The sequence below is a fragment of the Echiichthys vipera genome (genome assembly GCF_963691815.1).
Source record: "Echiichthys vipera genome assembly, chromosome: 15".
NCBI classification, from domain to species: Eukaryota; Metazoa; Chordata; class Actinopteri; order Perciformes; family Trachinidae; genus Echiichthys; species Echiichthys vipera.
This window is the reverse complement of record NC_139840.1, coordinates 1,688,447-1,713,375: the sequence shown is the minus strand read 5'-3', so window position 1 is coordinate 1,713,375 and position 24,929 is coordinate 1,688,447. Positions and strand designations below refer to the sequence as shown.

The following is a 24,929-nucleotide window of genomic DNA, read 5'->3' as shown; positions in this document are numbered from 1 at the left end:
AGAAAACAAACTGATGAACCTGAAACTGTAAACGCTCCCAAACAGCAGCAGAACAAAAAAACCTGTTAAAAGAGTCAAGCAGATATTTTTGTTTCCTGTTCAAATGAAACAAAATCACTTTTGTTCATTGAGTATTTTACGTCAGAACTTTTTAAACCTCTCACGTTCTCCTCTTCAGAGGAACTTTAACCATCTACGGGAACTTCATGAACTCTGCGCTAAAGTGTTTGTTGACATCAGACACAGAAATGAACTTTAACGCTGATTTTCATCATGTGAAGCAGCTGCTAACTAATAACAGTAACAGGAACCATCTCATCTCATCTCATCTTCAGCCTCTTATCTGGGGTCGGGTCAAGGGCACAGCAGCTCCAGCAGGGGACCCCAAACTTCCCTTTCCCGGGCCACATTAACCAGCTCTAACTGGGGGATCCTGAGGCGTTCCCAGGCCAGTGTGGAGATCTAATCTCTCCACCTGGTCCTGGGTCTTCCCCGAGGCCTCCTCCCAGCTGGACGTGCCTGGAACACCTCCCTAGGGAGGCGCCCAGGGTTCATCCTTACCAGATGATCCTGAACCACCTCAACTGGCTCCTTTCAACGCAAAGGAGCAGCGGCTCTACTCCGAGTTCCTCACGGATGCTGAACTTCTCCCCCTCTCTCTAAGGGAGACTCCAGACCCCCTCCTGAGGAAACACATTTCACACGCTTGGACCTGGACCTGGTTCTTTGGGTCCTGACCTGGACCTGGTTCTTTGGGTCCTGACCTGGACCTGGTTCTTTGGGTCCTGACCTGGACCTGGTTCTTTGGGTCCTGACCCAGCTTTCATGACCACAGGTGAGGGTAGGAACCAGGACTGAGGGTAGATCCAGAGCTTTGCCTTCCTCAGCTCTCTTTTGGTCACAAGGGTGCGGTAGAGCGAGTGCAGCTCCGCCCCCGCTGCCAAACTCACGCTCCATCGTCCCCTCACTCGTGAACAAGATCCCGAGGGACTTTAACTCCTTCACTCGGGGTCAGGACTCGTTCCCGACCTGGAGTAAGAACCAATTGTGCTTAAATAACTTGAACCTTCTGTCGTTAGCGGGGACGTTTGATGAAGACGTGACTGGAGGAAGCTTGAAAAACAGCATCAGGAGAAAAACACGTGGTCACGAACGAAGACGATGGCACGTCGTAAACACAGAAAATACACTGTAAAAAGTTACGTTAGCACTCCGTGTGAAATACTGAGGTTTGTGCACGGACAAAAACAAACACCTTTAAAAGTCATTCATTCTCATTTTACCCCAAAATAAGATCTTTTCACGTCTCCTAGACTCGTGTTTCAATCGTTGGAAGAGATTTTCAGAGTTTCAGTGAAACAAAACAAAAACTACGACTCAGATTTTTATCTAAAAAATAAGATTTTTACAAAACTGGATTAAACGGTTCGATTGAAAACAGGTAAAACTGTTGTTTTTATGGAGGAATGAACCTGAGACATGTAAAAACACATCATTAATGAATGAATACGTCATTAAATTTAGCAATAATATTAAAATATAAATTATTAAATAACAAACGTGGCAAAAATCGTCCGTTAACTTTTATTTTTCTGTAATTGTTTTATTTATTTATTCAATTTTTAATGTATTTATTCAGTTTTACAGTTATTTATTCCCTCATTTATATAATGATAAAGAAGAAACGTATAAAGAATATTTAGAAAAATGAATGAATACATTAAAAATTAAATATGAAAGCAAATACACAAATATGTAGGTTAATATGAAGGCAAATTAAAAAGCCAATATCAATTTATGTCACATTTTATCAATAATTTATGTTTTTTATATTATTTCTGGTACATTTAATGAGCCTGTGAATGTTCTCATGTGTTCAGGTCGTCGTTCTCCTCAAAGCAACTTCAGTCCAAAGCAACTGGACTTGTTTCTTTGTCAGGAAGACGTTTCACCTCTCATCCAAGAGGCTTCATCAGTTCATGTACACATCTGACCAGGACCAGGACCAGGACCAGGACCAGGATCAGGACCAGGCTCAGGCTTGGACCAGGACCAGGACCAGGCTGGGACTGGACCAGGACCAGGACCAGGACCAGGCTGGGACAGGACCAGGACCAGGACCAGGACCAGGCTGGGACTGGTCCAACTAACTGGTGTGGAGATCCAGGTATTTAACCTCTCACAAGGCCGATGATGTCACTGAAACCCTTTGTGCTCCAAGTGCCAACGACCGTCGTTGGAGTGACAGTCGTTGGTGGGAAGTAGGTCTGGACTTGGTCAGTGCTCTATTGAGTCTGAACGACCGTCGTTAGAGTCACAGTGTTTGGTGGGAAGTTGGTTTCGACTTTGTTAGTGCTGGTCCAGTCCCAGCCTGGTCCTCGTCCTGTCGTTAGTGGAAGTAGTTCTGGACTTGGTTAGTGCTCTATTGAGTCTTAACGACAGTTTACAAACAACTGTTCACAAACGTCCTCCTGTGACTCCAACGACTGTCGTTGGCACTTGGAGCACAAAGGGTTCCAGTGACATCAAACCAGATAGTTGGACCAGCCTGGTCCTGGTCCTGGTCCAGTCCCAGCCTGGTCCTGGTCCTGGTCCTGGTCCAGTCCCAGCCTAGTCCTGGTCCTGGTCCTGGTCCTGGTCCTGGTCAGATGCGTACATGAACTGATGAAGCCTCTTGGATGAGAGGTGAAACGTCTTCCTGACAAATAACCAAGTCCAGTTGCTTTGAGGACACATTTAACGGCATATATTCATTCATGGATGCATTTTTTATTCTGTCGCAGGTTCAGTTCCTCCGTAGTTTTACATGTTTTGAACATAGAAATAGAAAAAAAGACCCAGTTTCCTTATTGTGCGGTTGTTTATAGGAATTAAAACCGAATAAACGGACCCTTTAAGGGGAGACACAGGTGAACAGGAAGTGAATATCACCATGAATCTTCCTCCGTTCATTACTGACATTAAGACCATTATTATTAAATGACAGGTTTTGTGAAATGTTCAGTTTAAATATGCAAACGAGGCGTAATCTGATGTTAACGTTTGGTGAATTTAGGAGAAATCTTCTGACACAAACAGACAAAGTGTCGTCACATAAACGTTTGACGTGTCGAGGACGAGGAAAAGAGCAAAACTTCACATTTCCGCCCGTTCGTCTCAACTTAAACTGATAAAAACCAACAAAAACGACAGGAACGAGAAGTGAAAGGTCACAAACTTTACATTTCTGTGCAGCTGAAATCATCCAAACAACAAAAAAGACCCAAAAAACAGCATTTTCTTACAAAAGCAGGGCAGAACTTTGTGCTAGTTTGAGAATAAACAGATAAACGTATGAATAAAGACGCCACAGAGTCCACGATGTGACTCTGTGTGGTGCGTTTGGTGCGTGGTGACGCGACGTGGCACTGAAACACTAAATATAGAATGACCCCGCGGAGTCATTCTTGCTTCAGAGGCACGATGAATGGACGTCTACAGGGATATGTCACCGTTTTATACCTAAATATGGCGACGATTGGAGTCTGCGCCGCAAGATCGTTCAGAATATATAATCCGACGGGCTAGCAGAAGGTTAGCATTAGTAACTGTAATACGATAAGATTAATACGTAATAATAAGAGTAGTGTGTTTGGTTCACCTTGTGACTGTAACAGCGTCCACACCGGGCTTCAATCCAGGGAGCGCTTGTTTAAACCAAGCCCCGCCCCCCAGAGAGCGACTTCCTGTTTGAGCGTCAGTTCTCTGAGTGTCCACTAGGGGCAGGTTTCATGTTAAACAGGCCGTTTTCACAGCATCATTAAACCTGTTTAAGGACAAAAGAACATTCTAGTCTGTATGTTTAGGTCATATCTCCATGACAACACTGAGGGGGAGGGGCTAGTTTTTATTTTATTGGAGGTTAAAGTTTATGAATCATTAGGGGCGTGGCCTCTTGAGTGACAGCTAGCCTCTGGCCCTCACTTCTCCTCGGAGGGAAACGTCAGCCAGATAGACGTACGCCCCTCCCCCCCAACGTCACATACATGCCCTTTTTTGGTCAGAGGAAATGAGGCGGAGTCAATATCTGACAAGATGGAGACTCCAGTAGGTGAGGACAAAGTTGAGTGAACGGACCTGACAGAGACGCTACGTCCGTTTTTTATACAGTCTGCGGTCCCAAAGTGTTAGCTTTTGATTAAATATTCGCTAATCTGGAGCAACACGAGGGTCGTGTTTTACAGTCTACGGGCATGAGACCCGAGAGATGCGTGAGGCCCGAGAGATGCGTGAGGCCCGAGAGATGCGTGAGGCCCGAGAGATGCGTGAGGCCCGAGAGATGCGTGAGGCCCGAGAGATGCGTGAGGCCCTAGAGACGCGTGAGGCCCGAGAGCCGCGTGAGGCCCGAGAGATGCGTGAGGCCCGAGTGCGGCCCAAGAGATGCGTGAGGCCCGAGAGATGCGTGAGGCCGAGAGCCGCGTGAGGCCCTAGAGACGCGTGAGGCCTGAGAGACGTTTGAGGCCCGAGAGTCGCGTGAGCCCTAGAGATGCGTGAGGTCCTTCAGATGCGTGAGGCCAGGGAGATGCGTGAGGCCCTAGAGATGCGTGAGGCCCGAGAGTCGCGTGAGGCCAGAGAGATGCGTGATGCCCGGGAGATGCGTGAGGCCCCAGAGATGCGTGAGGCCAGGGAGCCGCATGAGGCCCACGAGCCGCGGGTTCAAGACCCCTGAACTAAAGGAACAATCCGGTTGCATTAACCTGTGAAAGCGTTCAAACCTTGCGTTGCAGCCCGGTGTGGAGGCTCTTTCATAACGTCCGCCTGCCTCTGAAGGTGCTTGAACATGCTATAACTGTAAAAACCTGCGTGTGTAGATAATAATAATAATCTGTCGTCAGATATGAACGTTCAGCATCAGTGTGGCGCTAACTCTAAAGCAGTAGATGCTGTGTCGGCCTATACGTGGTCCTCTCTAAGCCTCTAAGCTCTCTTTGTTGCAGGAAGTGGTGCACGCGCCTCACGTCCTCCCAGAATGCAGTGGTGCTGGAGTTTGTGTTCGTTACTTTCGTTATGATTTGAGTTTCTTGCCGTGGACGAGATTTAGATTAAAAAGCAAGTTATTAAAAAGTTCTATTTATTAAAGTTGAATCATCATAAAAAAGTGTGTTTGAACTGATATTTGGACGTCTGGTGTTGAGTGACGTTGAGCTGTGAAAAGAGTTACAAACAGTGGTCACGTTTATTATTTATGATTATTAAAACAGTCTCAGATGGGTTATTGATTGATTGATTTGATGTACTTTTAATTTTATTATATTATATTTACTAATTCATCAGTACGGAGGCGTAAATCTGCCAAAATCTAGAATAAATACATCAATAAATACGTAAATATTCCATTAAATGCACCAAAAATAATATTTAAAGGCATTAAACAATTCTTAAAATGTTTCATAGATTTCTTTCTATTTTTTATTTATTTATTTTAAATTAACCTTTAAATGTATTGATTCAGTTTTATTTATTTATTCCTGTTTTATAATTATTTAAAAAAACATTTTTATACTTATTTGCATAATTAACAAGAAATGCATGAATATCATTTATTTAATATTATATTTAATTATGATTTAATTACATCTGAAACATAAAGTAGGTTTAGACCACACTTGAATTATTAACGTTTTGCAAAATATATGTAATGCAAGTAGTAAATATGTAATTATATAATTTATACAATTAAATAAAAATAAATATAGAAAATAATACGAAAAATAAATATTTAAAAAAATATATTACATTAAAACAATAAATAATAAATTAACAAAAGAGAAAATTAAATAAGAGGGTAAATAAATAGATAAATAAATAAATAAATAATAAAGAAGCCAATTAAAACAAAAGAAATAATAATTATTTCACACGTTATCAATTCATTAATACTCTTATTTTAGATATTATTTTGGTGCATTTAATGCCATATAAATTCATTTATCGAGTCATTACTTTATTTTTGATTTTGGCAGATTCAGTCCTCCGTACGTCAGGACTTTAATTACCTGCAGGGGTATAATTTAATTTCTTATTACCGTATTCTCCGCACTATAAGTTGCACCTAAAAACCTTCAAATGTCTCCAAAGCCGACAGTGCTCCTTATAACCCGGTGCTCCTTATATATGGACCAATATTGAGCCACAACAGGTCTCCAACTACGGTGAGCAGCCGCCGACTCTATTTTCCCCCGTAGAAGAAGTAACGCGCGGTGCATGTTGAGATATACGACTGCGTGAAGCGTGCCGTTTCATTTCCATGTGTGTGTTTGTGTAAAGAGCCCAAAATGGCTCCTGTTAAGAGACACGCTTACGACGCAGAGTTTACACTCAAGGCCATTAGTCACGCAGTAGAACACGGGAACAGAGCAGCAGCCAGAGAGTTGAACATGAACCAATCAATGGTGCCGAAGTGGAGGAAGCAACAAGACGACCTGCGCCGTGTAAAGAAGACTCAACAGAGTTTAGAGGGAACAGAGCGAGACGGCTGCAGCTGGAGGACAAACTCCAACAGTGGGTTGTTGAACAGAGAGCAGCAGGTAGAAGAGTCCGTACGATCACTGTTCCACTGAAGGCAACAGCGCTAGCACGATACTGTCCAGCTGCAGACCCGGAGCACGAGCCCCTCACTTGACACAAGCCCCTCACTTGACACACGCCCCTTCACTCGACACAAGCCCCTCACTTGTCACAAGCCCCTCATTTGTCACAAGCCCCTTGCTTGACGGAAGTGATGCAAACGTTTCTTTTTCAAGTGAGGGGCCCGTGCTCCGGGTCTGCAGCTGGATGCTCCTCGCGCTAGCACGCAAACTTAACATCAATTAATTTAGAGGCGGCCCTTAACGTAACCCCAGCCTCGACTGTAGCGTCTGTTCTATGCGCCTTATAACGCGGTGCGCCTTATAGTGCGGAAAATACGGTATATTCTTCAAATGCTGGAAACATCATTATTTCCATGTTATATATTTAGTTTCATTGCATTTCCAGGATTTTCTGCACAGAAACAGGAGATTTCAGACGCGGTGAAGTGAAATAAAACTACAGACTTTTATATTTCCTGCTTCTAAACTGAATTTATTTTATGTTTATTACATAAACCCCCTAAAAAGTCTGATGTGTAGGAGCCAGGTGGTGGAGTTTGGCACATAGAACATTGTAATATAGTGTAATTGAAAGTGCATTAATCAGAAATACGGTTCATTTAAAATGTTTTCTTAATAAATTGATAATAAAAATCGTTTGTTTCAGGCAGTGATGAACTGAACTCAGCGAACGCGGTGAATCAAAGACGCACAGGTGGTTAATATCCCTGAATTCATGTGCCAGCAAAGCAGCAGATTTAGTGTTTCAAATTATTATTATTATTATTATTAATATTATTATAATTATTATTTATTAAACTGGAAAAGTCTGTGGTGACAAACAACTTTAGAGCCCAGCGGTGTGAAAACAAAGTCCTCCGCGGGTTCAGAGCAACGTGGGGAAAGCAAAAGTGTTTCGTTACCCAAGTCCCTCTATCCTCTCTCTCACACACACACACACACACACACACACACACACACACACGCATCACACGAACAACACAGAGACAGAAGACTTTCCCACCCTCCACCCGTCGCCCGGCGCCCGCCGCCGTCGCCCCTACAGCGGTGCATCATCATGCAAACCATGCAAAACAACATGAAAATGTCCTCATATAAAAAATAAGTGTTACAAAATGGCATAGCAGGTGTGTGTTTCCATTCAGTCGCTTCTTCTGTTCCTGATATCCTGAACGTCGTCTACACTAAGAATCGCATGCGTCACATGCAGTGCGTCGGCTTTGCAGCGATAAAGCTTTCGGGTGTATATAGTACGTATATATTCGTGTTTTTTTTTAGTTGAGCTAACGTTGAGCTAACGTTGAGCTAACGTTGAGCTGCGCTGTACAGAGTTTTACTTTACAAATCTGTGTTCCCTCGGTTTGTTCTGGGCGCTCTCGGTGCCGTGGCGTTCTCTGTGTGGACGGCGGTCGGTGGGTGAGATCGCCGTCGGCCTCTGAAGGTTGATCACGACCTCGCTCACGACCTCGCAGCGGATCTGACCCACTTTTCCTCAAAAACGGTCCGGAGGCGTGGCTTTGACCCAAACGGTTTTGGGTTTTCCGAGGCATGGGTTGGATTTAAGGTCTCATAGTTGTGGATTTTGCTGCGGTCACACAAGCACCTCTCAGGGTGGCGTGTTCCACACGGCGTCCCCGAACCCCTCCCCTGTGGAAGAGAGCGGCAGGGGCCCCCCGCTGGGCGTGAAGGGGTCTGTGTCCGTGTCTGTCTCCCCCTCTGCAAGGTAGCTAGGTCTGGGTCTCGTCCAGCTGGCGTCCCCGGTCGCCCCCCCAGCTCCCATCGACAAGTCCTCCCCGTCCTCCCGCTCCCCAGAGATGCTGAAGCCGCTCAGCGAGCGCTCCAGCTCCTCGTGGTTCACCGATAGCAGGGAGAGCGGCGACTCGGCCCCCCGCCCCCCTGTGGTCCTGCCCGGCCCCACTGACAAGTCCTGCAGGGAGCTGATGGGCAACACTGTGGGGCGCTCGGTGTAGGTGGGGATGGCAGCTGGAGGGTGGCGTTGGTGGAGGTGTGACAGAGGGGGTTGGCGGTCTGGATGTGCGTGACTTCCACCGGACAACCCCGTCCCCTCGCCACCTCCTCGTCCTCGGCCTGAACACGGATTCACCTTGCTGACGGGCATCTGGTAGGCCATGTGCGGGAACGCCTCAGCGTAGTTGAGGAAAACCCGCCGGACCTCCCCGTTCCCCGCGGGGGCGCAGGTCTCCAGGGTCATGTGGGCGGCGCCGGCAGAGTCCACCTGCAGGTGCTCAGTGTGCTGGATGTGCATGTCCACCAGGAAGTCCAACTTCTTCTCCATGTCCTCCACCTGAGACAGAGACACGTTACTGATCACCGGCTGTTTCTAAGGAAATCACTCCAGAGTTTAATATTCGTAGAATGTTTTTTAACGTTTTTCGCAGATGAGACCGAGTTTCAGAGCCGTAGGAACTCTTTTTGGATGATTAACTCCAGGAAAGAACGTGAACCAGCACCCGGTCCTCAGTTAAATCTCCATCTGAATCAAACTGAGCTGCATTCAGATTCAAATAGTTTAGGACCGTTTAGACGAAGACGATGTAGAGAGGAAACACTAAAGTGGCGTTGCGTTCTCACTCTTTACTCCGCGTGTAGTCGAGCATCTTTGCGGGGAAGTCTGCGTGCACACGGTTACGCAAAAGTGTGTAAATTGGATGTAGTGTGCATGTCAGGTGTGTAGGTGAAGCACTGCCACACAACAGCACCCAGAGCTGGTGCATGCTGGGAAACGTCCTCCTCCTTCTCTCCCTAACAGCGGAGAAGCAGGACGCCGTACAGCGTGACAGGGATCTGCAGCACGGTCTGCAGCCTCCCACCGCCTCGGCTCCACCCAGGACACTTGAATGTCCCACTGATGGAAACAGTCCCACGTGTTTGTTGTTGTTCACCTGAACTCTGCACACGGATGTTACGGAAACACGTACGCCACGAGAGCCAGCGTGAGCAGATCAGAGCTCGCTTTAGTGTTTTTACCTTTACACGCAAACACAACGCTGGAGCAGATCAGAGCTCACTTCAGTGTTTTTACCTTTACACGCAAACACAACGCTGGAGCAGATCAGAGCTCACGTTAGTGTTTTTACCTTTACACGCAAACACAACGCTGGAGCAGATCAGAGCTCACTTTAGTGTTTCTACCTTTACACGCAAACACAACGCTGGAGCAGATCAGAGCTCACTTTAGTGTTTTTACCTTTACACGCAAACACAACGCTGGAGCAGATCAGAGCTCACTTTAGTGTTTTTACCTTTACACGCAAACACAACGCTGGAGCAGATCAGAGCTCACTTTAGTGTTTTTACCTTTACACGCAAACACAACGCTGGAGCAGATCAGAGCTCACTTTAGTGTTTTTACCTTTACACGCAAACACAACGCTGGAGCCTTTAGCATTTCCACTCTGGAGGGGGGTCTAACTCTTTATGTTTTTACATTTACACTCTTTTTTGGGGGTTTAAAGCCCCAAAAACGCTGTCACCGTCTAAACGAAAAAGGCACATCTGATCGAATATTTTGTCGTTTTCACCCGCGGGTGCCTTTGGTACATGAGAACACCTGAACGGTTGTTGCACTCCTCACCTGTCTCTCCACCCTCACAAATCTACCCATCATGCTGAAGTCTTCGGGATCTGGCATGGAGGCGGCTTTGGCGAGGTAGGACTCGTGCCTGGAACACAGACATTTTTAGTCATTTTGCATGTACCTTTGTCAGTTTGCATCCATCTTTAGTCATTTTGCGTCCAATTAGTAATTTAGCATCAATACTTTCTCATTTTACATCTATTTTTAGTCTTTTTGCATCAATGTTTTGTCATTTCGCATCCATTTTTGTCATTTTGTGTCCAATTAAAGTCATTTTGAATCTTTTTTTAGTCATTTTGCATCCATCTTTAGTCATTTTGCGCCTTTTTTTAGTCATTTTGCATCTTTCTTTGTCTTTTGCATCCAATTAAAGTCATTTTGCATCAATACTTTGTCATTTTAAATCTATTTTTGTAATTTTTCAACTTTTTTTAGTCTTTTAGCATGAATGTTTTGTCATTTTGCATCCAATTATCGTCATGCTGCATCTATTTTTGGTCATTTTGCGTCTGCGTTTACTCATCCACAGCCTGTTTTTAGTCCCAGCACCTCAGATCTCACAGTGGAGTTAAAGTCATGTCTTCGGTCACATGGTAAATATGTTAGTTGGTCTTTTTTGGAAAGTCATAAACACAATGACATGGTCCCTGAATGTATCATAGGGACAGATGCACACCCCTAATACAGTACATATGATAAAGAAACACAATACATAGAGTTAGCATTATTTCTTCATCAGTTCAGTATTGCAATATAATCTTATAACTCTGTTCACGATGGGCTCTCTTTGAACAGAGCGACCGTACCTGGGTGACTGACTGGGCGGGTAGGCAAAGGGCGTTTTCTGAGTCTTCTTCTTCGGGGTCAGGGGGGGTCCAGGGGCCAGGATCATGTCGATCCTTAAAGGAAGAGAAACAGGAATGAGTTTGAAGGCTGAAGACATATTTCCTTCACTCAAACACACCCTCCCCTCGTCTGCAGTCCGGTCGCTGACCTTGTCTGGAGGTATTTGATTCTACAGAGCATGTCCAGGTGTCCGGCAGAGTACTGCTCGATCACGTCTTTGACGTCGTATGGCCTCAGAGTTTCCTTAAACCGCTTCTTGTTCAAGAGGAATTGCATGATCCTGTGAGACAAAGAGGTTCAGTCAGCAAAGTTGGCAAAACAAGAAGAAGAAGAAGAAGAAGAATTACTTTATTAAAATAAAGGGGAAATTCAATTTTTTCACTCTGTTATTATTCAGGTTACACACACACACACACACACACACACACACACTCACACACACACTCACACACACACACACACACACACACACACACACACACACACACACACACAAACACAGGACCTATATACATGCAATTAATGTAGAGATGTCAGAGCGAGGGGGCTGCCAGTGACCGGCGCCCCGAGCAGTTGAAGGTTCGGTGCCTTGCTCAACAGCACCTCTGCAGTGCCCAGGAGATGAACTGGCACCTCTTCAGCCACCAGTCCACGCTCCATTCATGGTCCACACAGGGACTCGATCCTGCGACCCTCCAGTTCCCAGGACTGACCTACTGCCGCCCCAAAACAATGGCATCTCAATACCTTTAAATAAAAACTGTGGGTTTGTTTAAAACTTATCTTTTTTAACTTGCATTGATTTGGTTTTTATTAGGAACAACTCAAATGAGTATTGTGATGAAATAAACCCAGAGGACATCCAGGGTTTCCCCCAGAACTTTAAAGCTTAGCCTTGACTAACGTCTTGACGATATGAGCGTTATTCCAAACCATGACCAGAACGCATTACGAAACCAAAAAAATCTAGTACACCTCTGAAATATCTGCCTCCGAACCGCGTGAAGCGTCCGAACAGCGGCGCGTTCCCTTCACAGCCTCCACGCTCCGTACCGTAGTTGGGAGCGAGCTGGTCTCGTCCTGATCACTCGGCTCTTAAAGGCACTTTGTTCTGCGAGCGCTCGGCTGGAGTATTGACGCATTACTGTTACGTACACACGATAGACTCAGACTGATTACCGCACTACACTTTTGTTTACACGACAAGAACTAGGGACAGTCCGACACATCTTATCAGCTGATGTGAGCTGATGCGTTTTCATTTTCCCGTCATTATTCACAAACAGGCGTCCACAGGCAGCTCCCTGTTGCTGGAGACGCCTTTTTTAAGTTCAATAAATGAGTGCGCCCTTTGTTAGAGCAGGACCTTCACACTTCACACACTTATTTCTGGGAGCAAAGACTCTGGTTTGCACTCCCCACACAACTTTTGTTGTACCTAGGATCAAACCCGTCATCTTTCCGTTCTCTAAAAAGTCAAATCAAACCTGGCGTCCACCCTGCCACCCACTGAGCTCCACCTTTTGTCCCACTTTGAGTCGACTTGAACTCTCTGCGGATTCAGCGGCTGCTGCACGAGGTTTCTGTTTGTTATTAAAGTCTTGGCTCCTGAAACTAAAACCCGACAGGTCTGAGAATCCCATTCAGACCTGAAAGAATGGCGTGGAAGGAAGCAGCACTTTCACAGGGTTAATCACTCATCTCACAGGTGCTCACACTAGATTGAGTTCATGCATTATGTCAGCTGTGTGGCCTGTAGGTTTACCAGCACACTGTCCTGTGAGCGTGAGTGAGGTCACCCTGCTGCATCCACGACCATAGTTTTATGAACCAATCCCACCGTGTATGTAGCATTTCAAACTGCCAAGAAATAAACTTTAAATGCTTTCTCAGATATTAAATCGTGCTTTGAATAACCATTTTTAAAAGGACGACACGGTGGTGTAGTGGTTAGCACCGTCGCCTCACAGCAAGAAGGGGGGCCCTTCTGTGTGGAGTTTGCATGTTGTCCCCGTGTCTGCGTGGGTTTTCTCCGGGTTCTCCGGTTTCCTCCCACAGTCCAAAGACGTGCAGGTGTTCGGTTCATTGATGACTCTAAATCACCCGTAGGTGTGAATGGTTGTCTGTCTCTGTTCGTCTCTATGTGTCCTGTGATAGACTGGCGTCCTGTCCAGGGTGGACCCCGCCTCACGCCCGATGTCAGCTGGGATCGGCTCCAGCCCCCCGCGACCCCGACAGGGACAAGAGGCTGAAGATGGATGTTTTCGAACAGGATGTACCAAAAACAAATTTAAGTTAAGATTTGGTGTAAAGTTAGGCAATTGATTCCCAACATGTGAGTACTTGGAAAGATCGTGGCGCAGCTTAACTAATAAAAAATATTTGAAATTATGATTTGATTAAAATAATGTCAGCTTTAACACTTATGTGGGTGCAAACTCGTTAGAAAGGAAGCACAGAAGTTTAGACAGTTAGTTAATCGATAAATCTCATCTCATCTCATCTTCAGCCTCTTATCCTGGATCTGGTCTCGGCGGCAGCAGCTCCAGCAGGGGACCCCAAACTTCCCTTTCCCGGGCCACATTAACCAGCTCTAACTGGGGGATCCTGAGGCGTTCCCAGGCCAGTGTGGAGATCTAATCTCTCCACTTGGTCCTGGGTCTTCCCCGAGGCCTCCTCCCAGCTGGACGTGCCTGGAACACCTCCCTAGGGAGGCGCCCAGGGTTCATCCTTACCAGATGATCCTGAACCACCTCAACTGGCTCCTTTCAACGCAAAGGAGCAGCGGCTCTACTCCGAGTTCCTCACGGATGCTGAACTTCTCCCCCTCTCTCTAAGGGAGACTCCAGACCCCCTCCTGAGGAAACACATTTCAGACGCTTGGACCTGGACCTGGTTCTTTGGGTCCTGACCCAGCTTTCAGGACCACAGGTGAGGGGAGGAACCAAGATAGACCGGTAGATCGAGAGCTTTGCCTTCAGGCTCAGCTCTCTTTTCGTGCGGTAGAGCGACTGCAACCCTGCCCCCGCTGCTCCAGCTAAAGTTCCTGACCTGACTGCTCTGATGACCAGTTTCAGTGTGGGGATCATCTCCTCCATGAGGATGTCCGGGGGGAAGCCCCGCTCCTCTAAGGCTGGTTCTCCCAGGGCTCCAGAATCTGACGGAGAAAAACCACAAACAAACACTGATGCAAGAACTGTCCGTAAGACAAAACGTAGTCAGTCAATACGTTGACGACACCGCCCAAAATGTGAGAAACACAGTTCAAGATCATGAACAACATCAATCCTTTCAAAGAATTACTGAGGCTGTGCTTTAATATTGATGATAATATGTGTTCACTCTGGGAAAGTGAAATTAAGACAACAGGCCATATATGTTTTTATCATGCAGGGTAACACAGATATTTTGGCTCGATCCAAATCCTCGATCCACGATTGGATCAAAGTAACGTATTCTCCGCACTATAAGTTGCACCTAAAAACCTTCACATGTCTCCAAAGCCGACAGTGCTCCTTATAATCCGGTGCTCCTTATACTGTATATGGACCAATATTGAGCCACAACAGGTCTCCAACTACGGTGAGCAGCCGCCGACTCTATTTCCCCCGTGCATGTTGAGATATACGACTGCGTGAAGCGTGCCGTTTCATTTCCATGTGTGTGTTTGTGTAAAGAGCCCAAAATGGCTCCTGTTAACCCTCCTGTTGTCCTCATTTTCTGTATACACCCCGTGTCCTCCGGGTCAAAATGACCCGTCTTCACTAAACCCCTAATATAAGCAGCTTAATTGAATTTAAAGACCAAATTTCATCTTGCTTGAAGAAACAACTTGTCATTCACCACAAAGTGTGTGAATAACTGAGTTTTCCCTCTTCACTTCATTTCTATAGCTTAAGAAAAGAAAAAAAATGTGCAAAAATGAGTTTTGAATGCATTTTTATTCATCCCAATGACTCAGTGTCTTTCTTTTCTTTCTCCAGTGAACAATTGAAGACAATGTATAATACAAGATATGAAAAATAACATAACCAATTCAACTAATGCAAGTGTGCAGCCTTTGCAGATGTATTTCTTACACCTGCAGCACACAGTCTGTGTTTTACAGTCCTTCTTTTGAGGGCAGAACTCACATCCCTTCCTCTTACTTGCCCTAGCTGGGGAAGTGGCTGTGGTAGCTGGATCCTCAGGTTAATCAGGAGCTCCTGCACTCTGAATAGCTTTGACTACTGCTGCTGAGGCTTCTGTGCGGGGGACATGCTTCCTTCTTTCAATGAGTGGAATTACAAGTGCCTTTCCCAGCTGCTGCAGGAACACCCTCCTCTTGTTCTGCTTATGAGACATCCAGGTCGGGTTGATCTAGGATCTAGTAGGAGGAAACATCAATGATGTTGTGGAAGATTACCAGGAGCCAGCGGGCAGTCAGGTGGGAGCTCAGGCTTGTTCTTTCGAACTGTACCAACCATGGTGATCTTCCTCTTCAGGAGCTGCTGTCCGAGTTCATAAGATGTGAAGAAACTGTCACATGTCAGATTGTGACCCCTCAGTCTCTCTGTCACATCAAACAAAACTCGCATCCCCTGGTTCTTCTCTGGGCGTCCACTGGTCGGCTTCCCGGTATAGACTTGCATTTTCCAAGCATAGCTTGATTTGGCATCGCAAGCCACCACAGACTTGATCCCATATTTTGCTGGCTTGCTCTTTTTCTATTGCTGGTGTGATAAACCGGTAGAGTGTAGAGACAATGTCATGGGCATGAGAAACGGCGTACCTTGTGGGTCCTGGGGTCATCTTTATGACGTTTTGTTCTGCGTGCCTGCCGTGTTGGTCATATGCTGCTGAGGACCATGATATGTTGCCATGTCTCTCTTCCAGCTTCAGGGTTTTCTTCTTCTTCTGAAGATGGTTCATCATGCTCTGGGTCCTCCCCATCTTCTTCTTCTGATGCATCCTCCACTTCCTCTTCTGAATCAGAGTCGTCTCGCTCTAGAGCCTCTTCAGCGTTGTAACACACACTCACGGCTTCAGCACAGACAGAATCCGGTGCCCTGTCGTCTGCAGCACCTTTATAATCTCTGCAGTCTGCGATAACACCTGTGTGTTGTTTACGTCTGCTACTGTCTCGTTCACGTCTGCTACTCATTGATCTGAGACGGATCAAAGGCACAGCAGTCCATGAGAAGACCCCATGATCTGTCTTGTTACGTCTGCTTCTGATTAAAACAACTCAAACATTGAAACATTCTGTGGTTTGTAAATAACTCTGTGACCTTGAGTTCAACTCTTTGTGCCTCACGGGTCATTTTGACCCCAGGACGACCTTTGGACCTTTTTTTGTTCAGCTCACATGGAAATGTGACTAAAAGCAACATTTCACTTTTTCTACTGTTGGTGCCGATCGAGGAAAAGTCATAAAATTTAAAGTTAAAAAAATATCGTTTAGGGGATTTTTTTTTTTTTTTTTTTACACAGTGGCGTCATTTTGACCCGAAGACAACAGGAGGGTTAAGAGACACGCTTACGACGCAGAGTTTCAACTCAAGGCCATTAGTCACGCATTCGAACACGGGAATAGAGCAGCAGCCAGAGAGTTGAACATGAACCAATCAATGGAAGCAACAAGACGACCTCCCCTGACTGTGTTGTTGACGTTCCCTTTAGAGCAGCTCCATCTAATGGATGCAGAACGTAACCCCAGCCTCCACTGTAGCGTCTGTTCTATGCTCCTTATAATGTGGTGACCCTTATATATGAAAACAGTTTCAAAATAAGACGTTCATTAAAGGTGCTCCTTATAATGCGGAAAATACGCTAAATAACTCCTCATTTTCAGCTTCTATCTCTAAAGACAGGGTTAATTAAAAAAGGGTGGAATCAAATAAGTTTATTCTTCTTCCCGCTCCTTTTCACATATGTAAACAGAATTTATATTTTTCAGTTTACTTTGTTATTGTACAATTTATTTTTCCTTTTCTTTATGACTGCCCATATGATCATTTTGTTTTGCCACATAAAAACCAAAAAAAACTTCACATTGGGTTTGATTTATTCTGAAATCATCCCCAGATTTAAATTTTTTCCTGAATGAATTTAAAATATATGTAAAATGTTTAAAGTTGGTACAAATGGAAGGAAAGCACAAACATCGTAAGACTTTCTTAAACACTTCCCCACTGGGTCTGCTCACTCCCCTTGTATGGACGGTTTGCTTTACTTTAATGTAATTTATTCATTTAAATGGGATTTTTTATTTATTTTTAACCTTCCTATCGATGTTAAAATGTTATTCAACATCATTATCAATAGCACTTCCTCTGTAATCCATGGTTGTACCAATGTATCTGCTGCCATGTTTAGTTTTTTTTCCATTAAGTAATTAAAACCCTGACACTTTCACATCAAACCCGACGTTTTGTTGTCTCATGACCGCGGTCTGTACTGTCCGTACCTTCAGAGCTCTGGCGGAGCGTGTAGGCCTTCATGCGGAAGGCGGTGCGGAAGCGTTCCCGGTTACTGAAGCCGGCAGGTTTGGGCTCCTTGGAGGGACTTTCCTCGATGGAGTCGGCGTGACCCGTGAGCCTCTTGCCCGTCCCAATCGATGGCCGTGCGTTGGGAAGACGGACTCGCTCAAGTAAACTCAGTTTTTGGCTAAAATGGAAGAGAAGAGAAGAGAAGAGACACCGTATTGAGGATGAGGAATGAAGTCAAGTTTAAACGTTTTTATGGCCCCAATGGTTAATGTCACTTCTTGTAACACGTGTCCTGTTGGCGATGTTGAGAATCATTGTTTTGAAAGGCATTTAGGATCAAATTAGACTCATTTTCATTGACAAGTTCTTGAGGCTTCACCACTTTTGAACAGCTTTGAACTCAAGATGTAGTTATTAGTTGAAATATTGTAATTTAAATCCTTCTGAATGCACCTGAACATCCTCAAAACGCTCTTTGACCTGCAGGTTGGCACTGGATTTTGTGACTTCCTGCTATTTCTAGGAGCATTTTTTTGTTCCTGCATTCTGAGGACACACCGTACGACACCAGCACCTTCTGAGGGAATCCCTCTCTTAGGGCGCACTCCCACTGTGCCTCCGTCCCGTGCCCCGTGCTTTAGGGTCCTTGTCCCCCCCTCCAGGCCCGTTTGTACTCACACTACCTGGGCCTCGGAGAATGCTTCTTGCTGCCTATACGTCATCACGCCGTAACACGTCACACGCATTGATGACGTCATGGCGATGCGTGGCTTTGTTTCCAGATCTTTCCGTAGACCTCAGAGTTTTTGTGCGTCTTGTCGACTGTTTTTGAATCTTTTCATCGACCAAATCTGCAGTAAACACTCCACCTCCGCATCACACCAACGTGAACCTTTCGCCGCCATTGTTTAAAATGTCCGTGCATGGTCCCTCCTTCTTTTTTCTATGTCCCAACAGGCGCACAGGAAATGACCTCAGAACCGCCGTAGCCCTCGTGCTCGTACACGTGTGCACGCTCATGCTCGTACACGTGTGCACGCTCATGCTCGTACACGTGTGCACGCTCATGCTCGTACACGTGCAAACGTGCTTTATAAAAGCCCACCTCTCCCAAACGGGCCATGGACGGAAACCGGGCCGCTCCTAGACGTGGTACGGTTGCACTCACACTGGTCAAAGGAACTAGACTTTACCCGTATAACCTGTTTGGCCCGGTACGGAAGGACAGTGTAAGTGCGCCCTCAGCTACAACTTTTCTTGAATCTGACTTCCCTCCCACAGAGGAGTTAAGGTCTTCACGGTGTGCTGCCTCGACTTAACAATGCTGCTCTCCTGGCAGGAGGAAGCCTCAAAGAGCTGCGAGAGATCGGTCTCCTTTATTGTCCGACGGCTGACAATATTTGGCAGCACAAAGACAAGAGCTCCCTGGGTAAAATAAGACTCCTGTGTGCCTTGGAGGAGGCAGAGAGGTGGGGTAACCGGAGCCGACAACGGACCCGAACGGGGCCTCTGAAACGTGGAGCGTTCTCAGCGACTTTGCTCCCACAGCGGACACACAATATGAGCCTCTATGTGGCCTCGGGGCAGAATAGGGACGGCAGATTACGGCGCTGAGAGGCTGCAGAATGGGAAGCTTTAAAGGACGAGAGAATCTCTTTCTGGCTGCTCCTCGACGGAATAAAGAGCAGAAAATTACCGGTGATTATCCCGTGGCGCTCTGTAAACGAGGCGACACAACAGGAAAAACAACGATGCTCCTTATCTCCCACAGCCCTGCGTTTTCCCAAGACACAGCCACACATATTGGTTTACACGTACAAAGTTTAAACAGTTAGTATATCGATAAATGGGAGAAATAAATTGCTAAAAGTAGCGAATAAATACTTGTGATACTTTAAATAAATGCATAAACAGTATAAGTAGGTTGCAAAATGGAGAAATGGTTAAAATATGATGGTTAGCTAACGTAAAAGTAGGCTAGTTCATTGTTTGGATAGTTAGCTAAACATAATTAGCTTTAAGCCGGCATTTCACTTTAAAGGGAACGTCTGCTGATATTCTATATTGTTCTTCCTGTCAACAAATCTCATGTTCAGACTTAAACCAACTGGGGCTGACTGGTATATCTTGTGACAGCAGAGTTAAAATCCAAAGTATGTCGGGGCACACGGATAACAGGCATTTCAACGTCAAGTGCGTCTGGATCAAACAGGTTACGTTATGTGTCTTGTTTGACTCCATGACGAAGGGAGGGCCGACTAATCTGCTAGTTTATTGTTTGGATAGTTAGCTAAACGTAATAAGCTTGAAGTAATGGATAAAAGGTTGAAATATTTAGCTAAAAGTAGTCAAACAGTAATCCAGCGCTGGAGATGTAAGGGACAAAGAGTTGAAATAGTTCAATTGAATGCGTAGACTTCCTAAAACGAGGGTTAGCTCCACCTTACTCACTGTACTCACAAAACAAAGCACCAATGGGCTCCTTCCACTGTAATGGACTTTACTATGAGAGGAGCTGGTACAGGGGCCAGTAGGTAAGTCTTTAAAACACTCTTTCACTAACTACGCTGATGACGCTTTGTTGTATGTGTAGGGACTCTTCTCATGCTGCTGCAGAGGTTTGCTGTTATTTTCAGCAGCATTAGTGGTTAAAAAAGACCTTTGAATGCCTTCACCGTGCTGCCCCGAGCTAATCACTGTTAGCCACGTCCGGCTGTTAGCATCTCTCTTAGATTTCTCCGTTAATACACGACTTTTCAGGTTTATTTGATGTATACAAGTGACTGACATTTCAATGCCAAGTGGGTCTGGATCCAACAGGGACGAAGGATCACAGCTTCTTTGTCCGTTATGTGTCTTGTTTGACTCCGTGACGACGGGAGGGACGACTAATCTGACCAAACCGTCTCCACTCCAGAGGTCTGAGACACGTTTTCACGATGATAGCGAGGAAATTGACTCTCAGATGGGATACTATTCTCTCTCAGTGCTGTGCTGATAGACCACACAACACCACAGATAACAGTCAAACACACACACACACACACACACACAAACACACACACACACACACACACACACACACACAGTATAAGTGGCTTATCGGCCTCTTGTTGGACCTGGCAGCGCTGTTGTAGTCTCTGGCCGTTGTCCACCTCTTCGCTCAGAGCAACAAGATAATGTCAGACTGCTAATTTCCCAGCGCTGATCCTACAAGGGAGTTAAAACCCTCTCTAGCCGTCTCCGTCTCTATTTTCTCTACGTCCTTCAGTGTGTCTCTACATCTTTGTCCTTTCCTGTTATCTTTCGTTCCCCGACGCCATTTCATTACCCTTAAATTGTCTCTGTGCTTAATATTACAGATAACTACACAAGCACCAGGGCTGCGACTCATAAACGTAATATAAAGATGCCAGAACATCTGGATCGCCCCCTGGTGGCTGGCTGCAGTACAGGTCACAAACCCTGTCTGTCCCAACTCATCACATACAGCAGTTTTCTCAGGAGCCTTTGGCGTCATTTGTCAACGCCCTTGGTAGCCCTGTGTGTAAAACACATAACGCTCCTGGTCGCGGTTATAAAAATACGGGGAACAAGTTCTTTGTGAAGTCACATTAAACTACCTGGTTATGTTCTGGCATCAACGCCACATGGTTATGGTTAAAGCTGCAGTCAGCAAGTCTGGCAGATCAAGTTGACTTGAAATTTAGAAAGTTTACAACTCTCACGCCCCTCCCCCTCTCCCACCGAGCTCCTCCGCTCCCTCCCATCGAGTGCTCGTCAGTGCGCGCTTACCAGATTCCTGTGAATGCGCCCGTGTCTTCTCTCATCAATAAACAGCATGGAGTACACGCTACATGGAGGTAGAGTGGCTAACTTACTCATAGATAGCAACTGCTAACGTCATTTAGCGTATGCTAGCTTGAGGCTTGTGCCTGTGACAGGATGATACGGGCACCGTGGATTTCTGCAAAACAAACAACAGGAACTCCGTGCAACAGACTCTAGGTGCACGTTTTTTTGTGCCGGATGATTTGTTTTGTTCTATTGGAGCTGAGTGTCGGCTTCAGTGAATATGATCAAACAAATGTTACCGACTGAGGTGTTGAGTAAAGATAAAGGGGCCGTCCACACGAACACAGGTACTTTTCATCATCCTTTCATCCACACGTAACCGCAGCTGGATCGCTGAGTCCAGGGTGAACTTTTTGGAAAAGTCCAGTTTCAGGTGTCGACAGGAAAACCGAGGAAAACAGCGATTTCTTGTCGACATTGTTTGACGTCACACGGTGCAACGGTGCAACGGTTAACGGTCATTTGTATCCATGGAGACTTGTGGAGCGCTCTAGACGTGACCAGCTGACGGAGGCGGATTTTGCGGTTTCATGTGGACGGTGATTTTACTAGCCCTAAGGTAGGGTTATAATAAGTACCAGAAGATGCACAGGACATTAACCAGGAGCGACATGAACCGTGGTCCCCTGAGTGAAGGTCCAAAGTGAAAGTTTGGCACTCTTAATCCTGGAGCACTTGCTCATAGCGTCTAGTATCACCGCGGATGGGTTTACTGTTGGTGCATGTGATAAAGGGCTGTGACAAAATGGTGGTTTTTGGGAATAAAGCCACAAATCTTTAAAAAACAAAGAACTATTAGCAACTATGAATTAGAAACAATAGCGTCTTTGAACATTAAAACCTGGACAAATAAAACCAACACTGCGTGCGTGGACTGAGACTCCTACGTGTCTTTTCTGACCCTTTAAAGTTCAGTCAACAAACCAAACACTGTTGTCGTAGTGTCTGTACGAACTCCCCTGCCCTCTCTCTCTATCGGGGCTCCTGCTGTTGATGCTCTGTAGCTTTTAGCAGCAGTAACTTGATCCGGATTGTCGAGGCCAAGAGGCGTCGGAGCAGAACGCTCCAATGTAATGAGGCTATGTAGGAACCAGAGACCAACGGTCCGACGCGGAGAGGGAGGGAGCGACAGAGATGTGAAGGCTTTATGTCGATCACGCACACCTCAACTGGACCGGGGAGTTTTTTCACTTCTCTCAAGAGTTGGTGAACAGGCAACAGGACGAGAACCAGGACACAAAAAGACCTTGGTGTCTAAAAATCAGGCGGGGACAGCGGGTAGCAAAAGGCAAGGTGGCTCGTGCGTCTGGCCGTTCAACTGTAAACCCGTCCGCGGTGACACTAGACCAGGGGTGGGCAATTCTGGTCCTGGAGAGCCACTGTGCTGCATGTTTTAGGTTCCTCCCTACCCTCACACACCTGAGTCTAACAATAACCAAACTGTGACGAGCATCAGCTGCTTGATAATGAGCACATCATTAGACTCAGGTGTGTTAGAGCAGAGAGGAACCTAAAACATGCAGGACAGTGGCTCCAGGAGCAGAGAGAAACCTAAAACACGCAGGATAGTGGCTCCAGGAGCAGAGAGAAACCTAAAACACGCAGGACAGTGGCTCCAGGAGCAGAGAGAAACCTAAAACATGCAGGACAGTGGCTCCAGGAGCAGAGAGAAACTAAAACATGCAGGACAGTGGCTCCAGGAGCAGAGAGAAATCTAAAACACGCAGGACAGTGGCTCCAGGAGCAGAGAGAAACCTAAAACATGCAGGACAGTGGCTCCAGGAGCAGAGAGAAACCTAAAACATGCAGGATAGTGGCTCCAGGAGCAGAGAGAAACCTAAAAAATGCAGGACAGTGGCTCCAGGAGCAGAGAGAAACCTAAAACACGCAGGACAGTGGCTCCAGGAGCAGAGAGAAACCTAAAACACGCAGGACAGTGGCTCCAGGAGCAGAGAGAAACCTAAAACATGCAGGACAGTGGCTCCAGGAGCAGAGAGAAACTAAAACATGCAGGACAGTGGCTCCAGGAGCAGAGAGAAACCTAAAACATGCAGGACAGTGGCTCCAGGAGCAGAGAGAAACCTAAAACACGCAGGACAGTGGCTCCAGGAGCAGAGAGAAACCTAAAACACGCAGGATAGTGGCTCCAGGAGCAGAGAGAAACTAAAACATGCAGGACAGTGGCTCCAGGAGCAGAGAGAAACCTAAAACATGCAGGACAGTGGCTCCAGGAGCAGAGAGAAACCTAAAACACGCAGGACAGTGGCTCCAGGAGCAGAGAGAAACCTAAAACACGCAGGACAGTGGCTCCAGGAGCAGAGAGAAACCTAAAACACGCAGGATAGTGGCTCCAGGAGCAGAGAGAAACTAAAACATGCAGGACAGTGGCTCCAGGAGCAGAGAGAAACCTAAAACATGCAGGACAGTGGCTCCAGGAGCAGAGAGAAACCTAAAACACGCAGGACAGTGGCTCCAGGAGCAGAGAGAAACCTAAAACACGCAGGATAGTGGCCCTCCAGGACCAGAAATGCCTACCCCTGCACTCAACGCTCAGAGCAAGAGCTCCAGGATTAGGCCAGACTTCAAGTAAAGAGGCAGGTTGCGGTGTCAAACCCACAGCGGACTTTCACCATGGCGACTGGGCTTCGAGTCCCATGCGTCACGGCGTAACGTAACGTCAAACATAACCACTGCGAGTTCACAAACTCTTTCTATGGGCTTTTAAATGAATCAAATCCAAGTTTGATCCCATATGAAATGACCCTGTCACGGCTTCAGGCTGTATTTAAAGTTCCTCTGGACACGGCTCAGATGTTCAGTCACACCAGAAATAACCGTGTATTGATTACTCTGCAATAAACGTACATCCTTTCAGCAGCTTATGAGGATGAGACACATTTCTTTCACAAGTCGGTGACATTTTCACGACATGTTTGGCTTCAGAGACTCGTTAAAATCCCTCCACACGACGGAGAAAAAGAGACAACCATCAAAACCCAAAGAGCCCCGCCTGGGCCCTAATTACTCCATCTGAACCGTCATTCATAATTGAAACAAAACTAATGGACTCACTAATAGGTTTCTAGGAAAAATCTCTCCAAATGCCATCGAAGTAGAAGGCAGCGCGATAAAAGAGCGGGGGGAGCTGGAGCTTTATATCGTCATTCCCATATTTACCACATTAGCCGAGAGATTTATTCGACGTTTGAATTAATATAGGAAGCTATTTAAGAGCGGACAGCGGGGGTATTCTAGGAAACCTTCATTAGTCTTTCCGGCTAATTAAAGCGCCATCAGGCACGGCTCTGTGTGATTAACGGGGCCCCTGCTGGAGATCAAACAACGGTGACCTACCTCGCCATGACCTCCAAGTGATCCTTCCTGTGGACGGGAGAGAGAAAAGTACAGCGGTTAACAACTCGCATTAAATATCCTTCAACAATCTTTAGAAGTCAGAAGACAAACTTAAACACACTTCCACTAAGGTGTGTGTCAAAAATCTATGAAATAAACTCATGCTGGGGCAAAAGA

General features: G+C 46.0%; 1 protein-coding gene across 1 annotated transcript in view; it reads right to left on the bottom strand.

Annotated features, from left to right (window-relative positions):
* Positions 1-8,235: 8,235 nt before the first annotated feature.
* kcnq3 (potassium voltage-gated channel, KQT-like subfamily, member 3) overlaps positions 8,236-24,929 on the bottom strand; it is a gene marked incomplete at both ends in the record, with an annotated part of 80,585 nt that continues 63,891 nt past the window's right edge. Inside the window, 7 exons of the mRNA XM_083928067.1 lie at positions 8,236-8,934; positions 10,225-10,312; positions 11,034-11,126; positions 11,222-11,353; positions 14,125-14,230; positions 17,522-17,721; positions 24,753-24,779. Coding sequence (XP_083784193.1) covers positions 8,236-8,934; positions 10,225-10,312; positions 11,034-11,126; positions 11,222-11,353; positions 14,125-14,230; positions 17,522-17,721; positions 24,753-24,779 — 1,345 coding nt within the window. The remainder of the gene's footprint in view (positions 8,935-10,224; positions 10,313-11,033; positions 11,127-11,221; positions 11,354-14,124; positions 14,231-17,521; positions 17,722-24,752; positions 24,780-24,929) is intronic.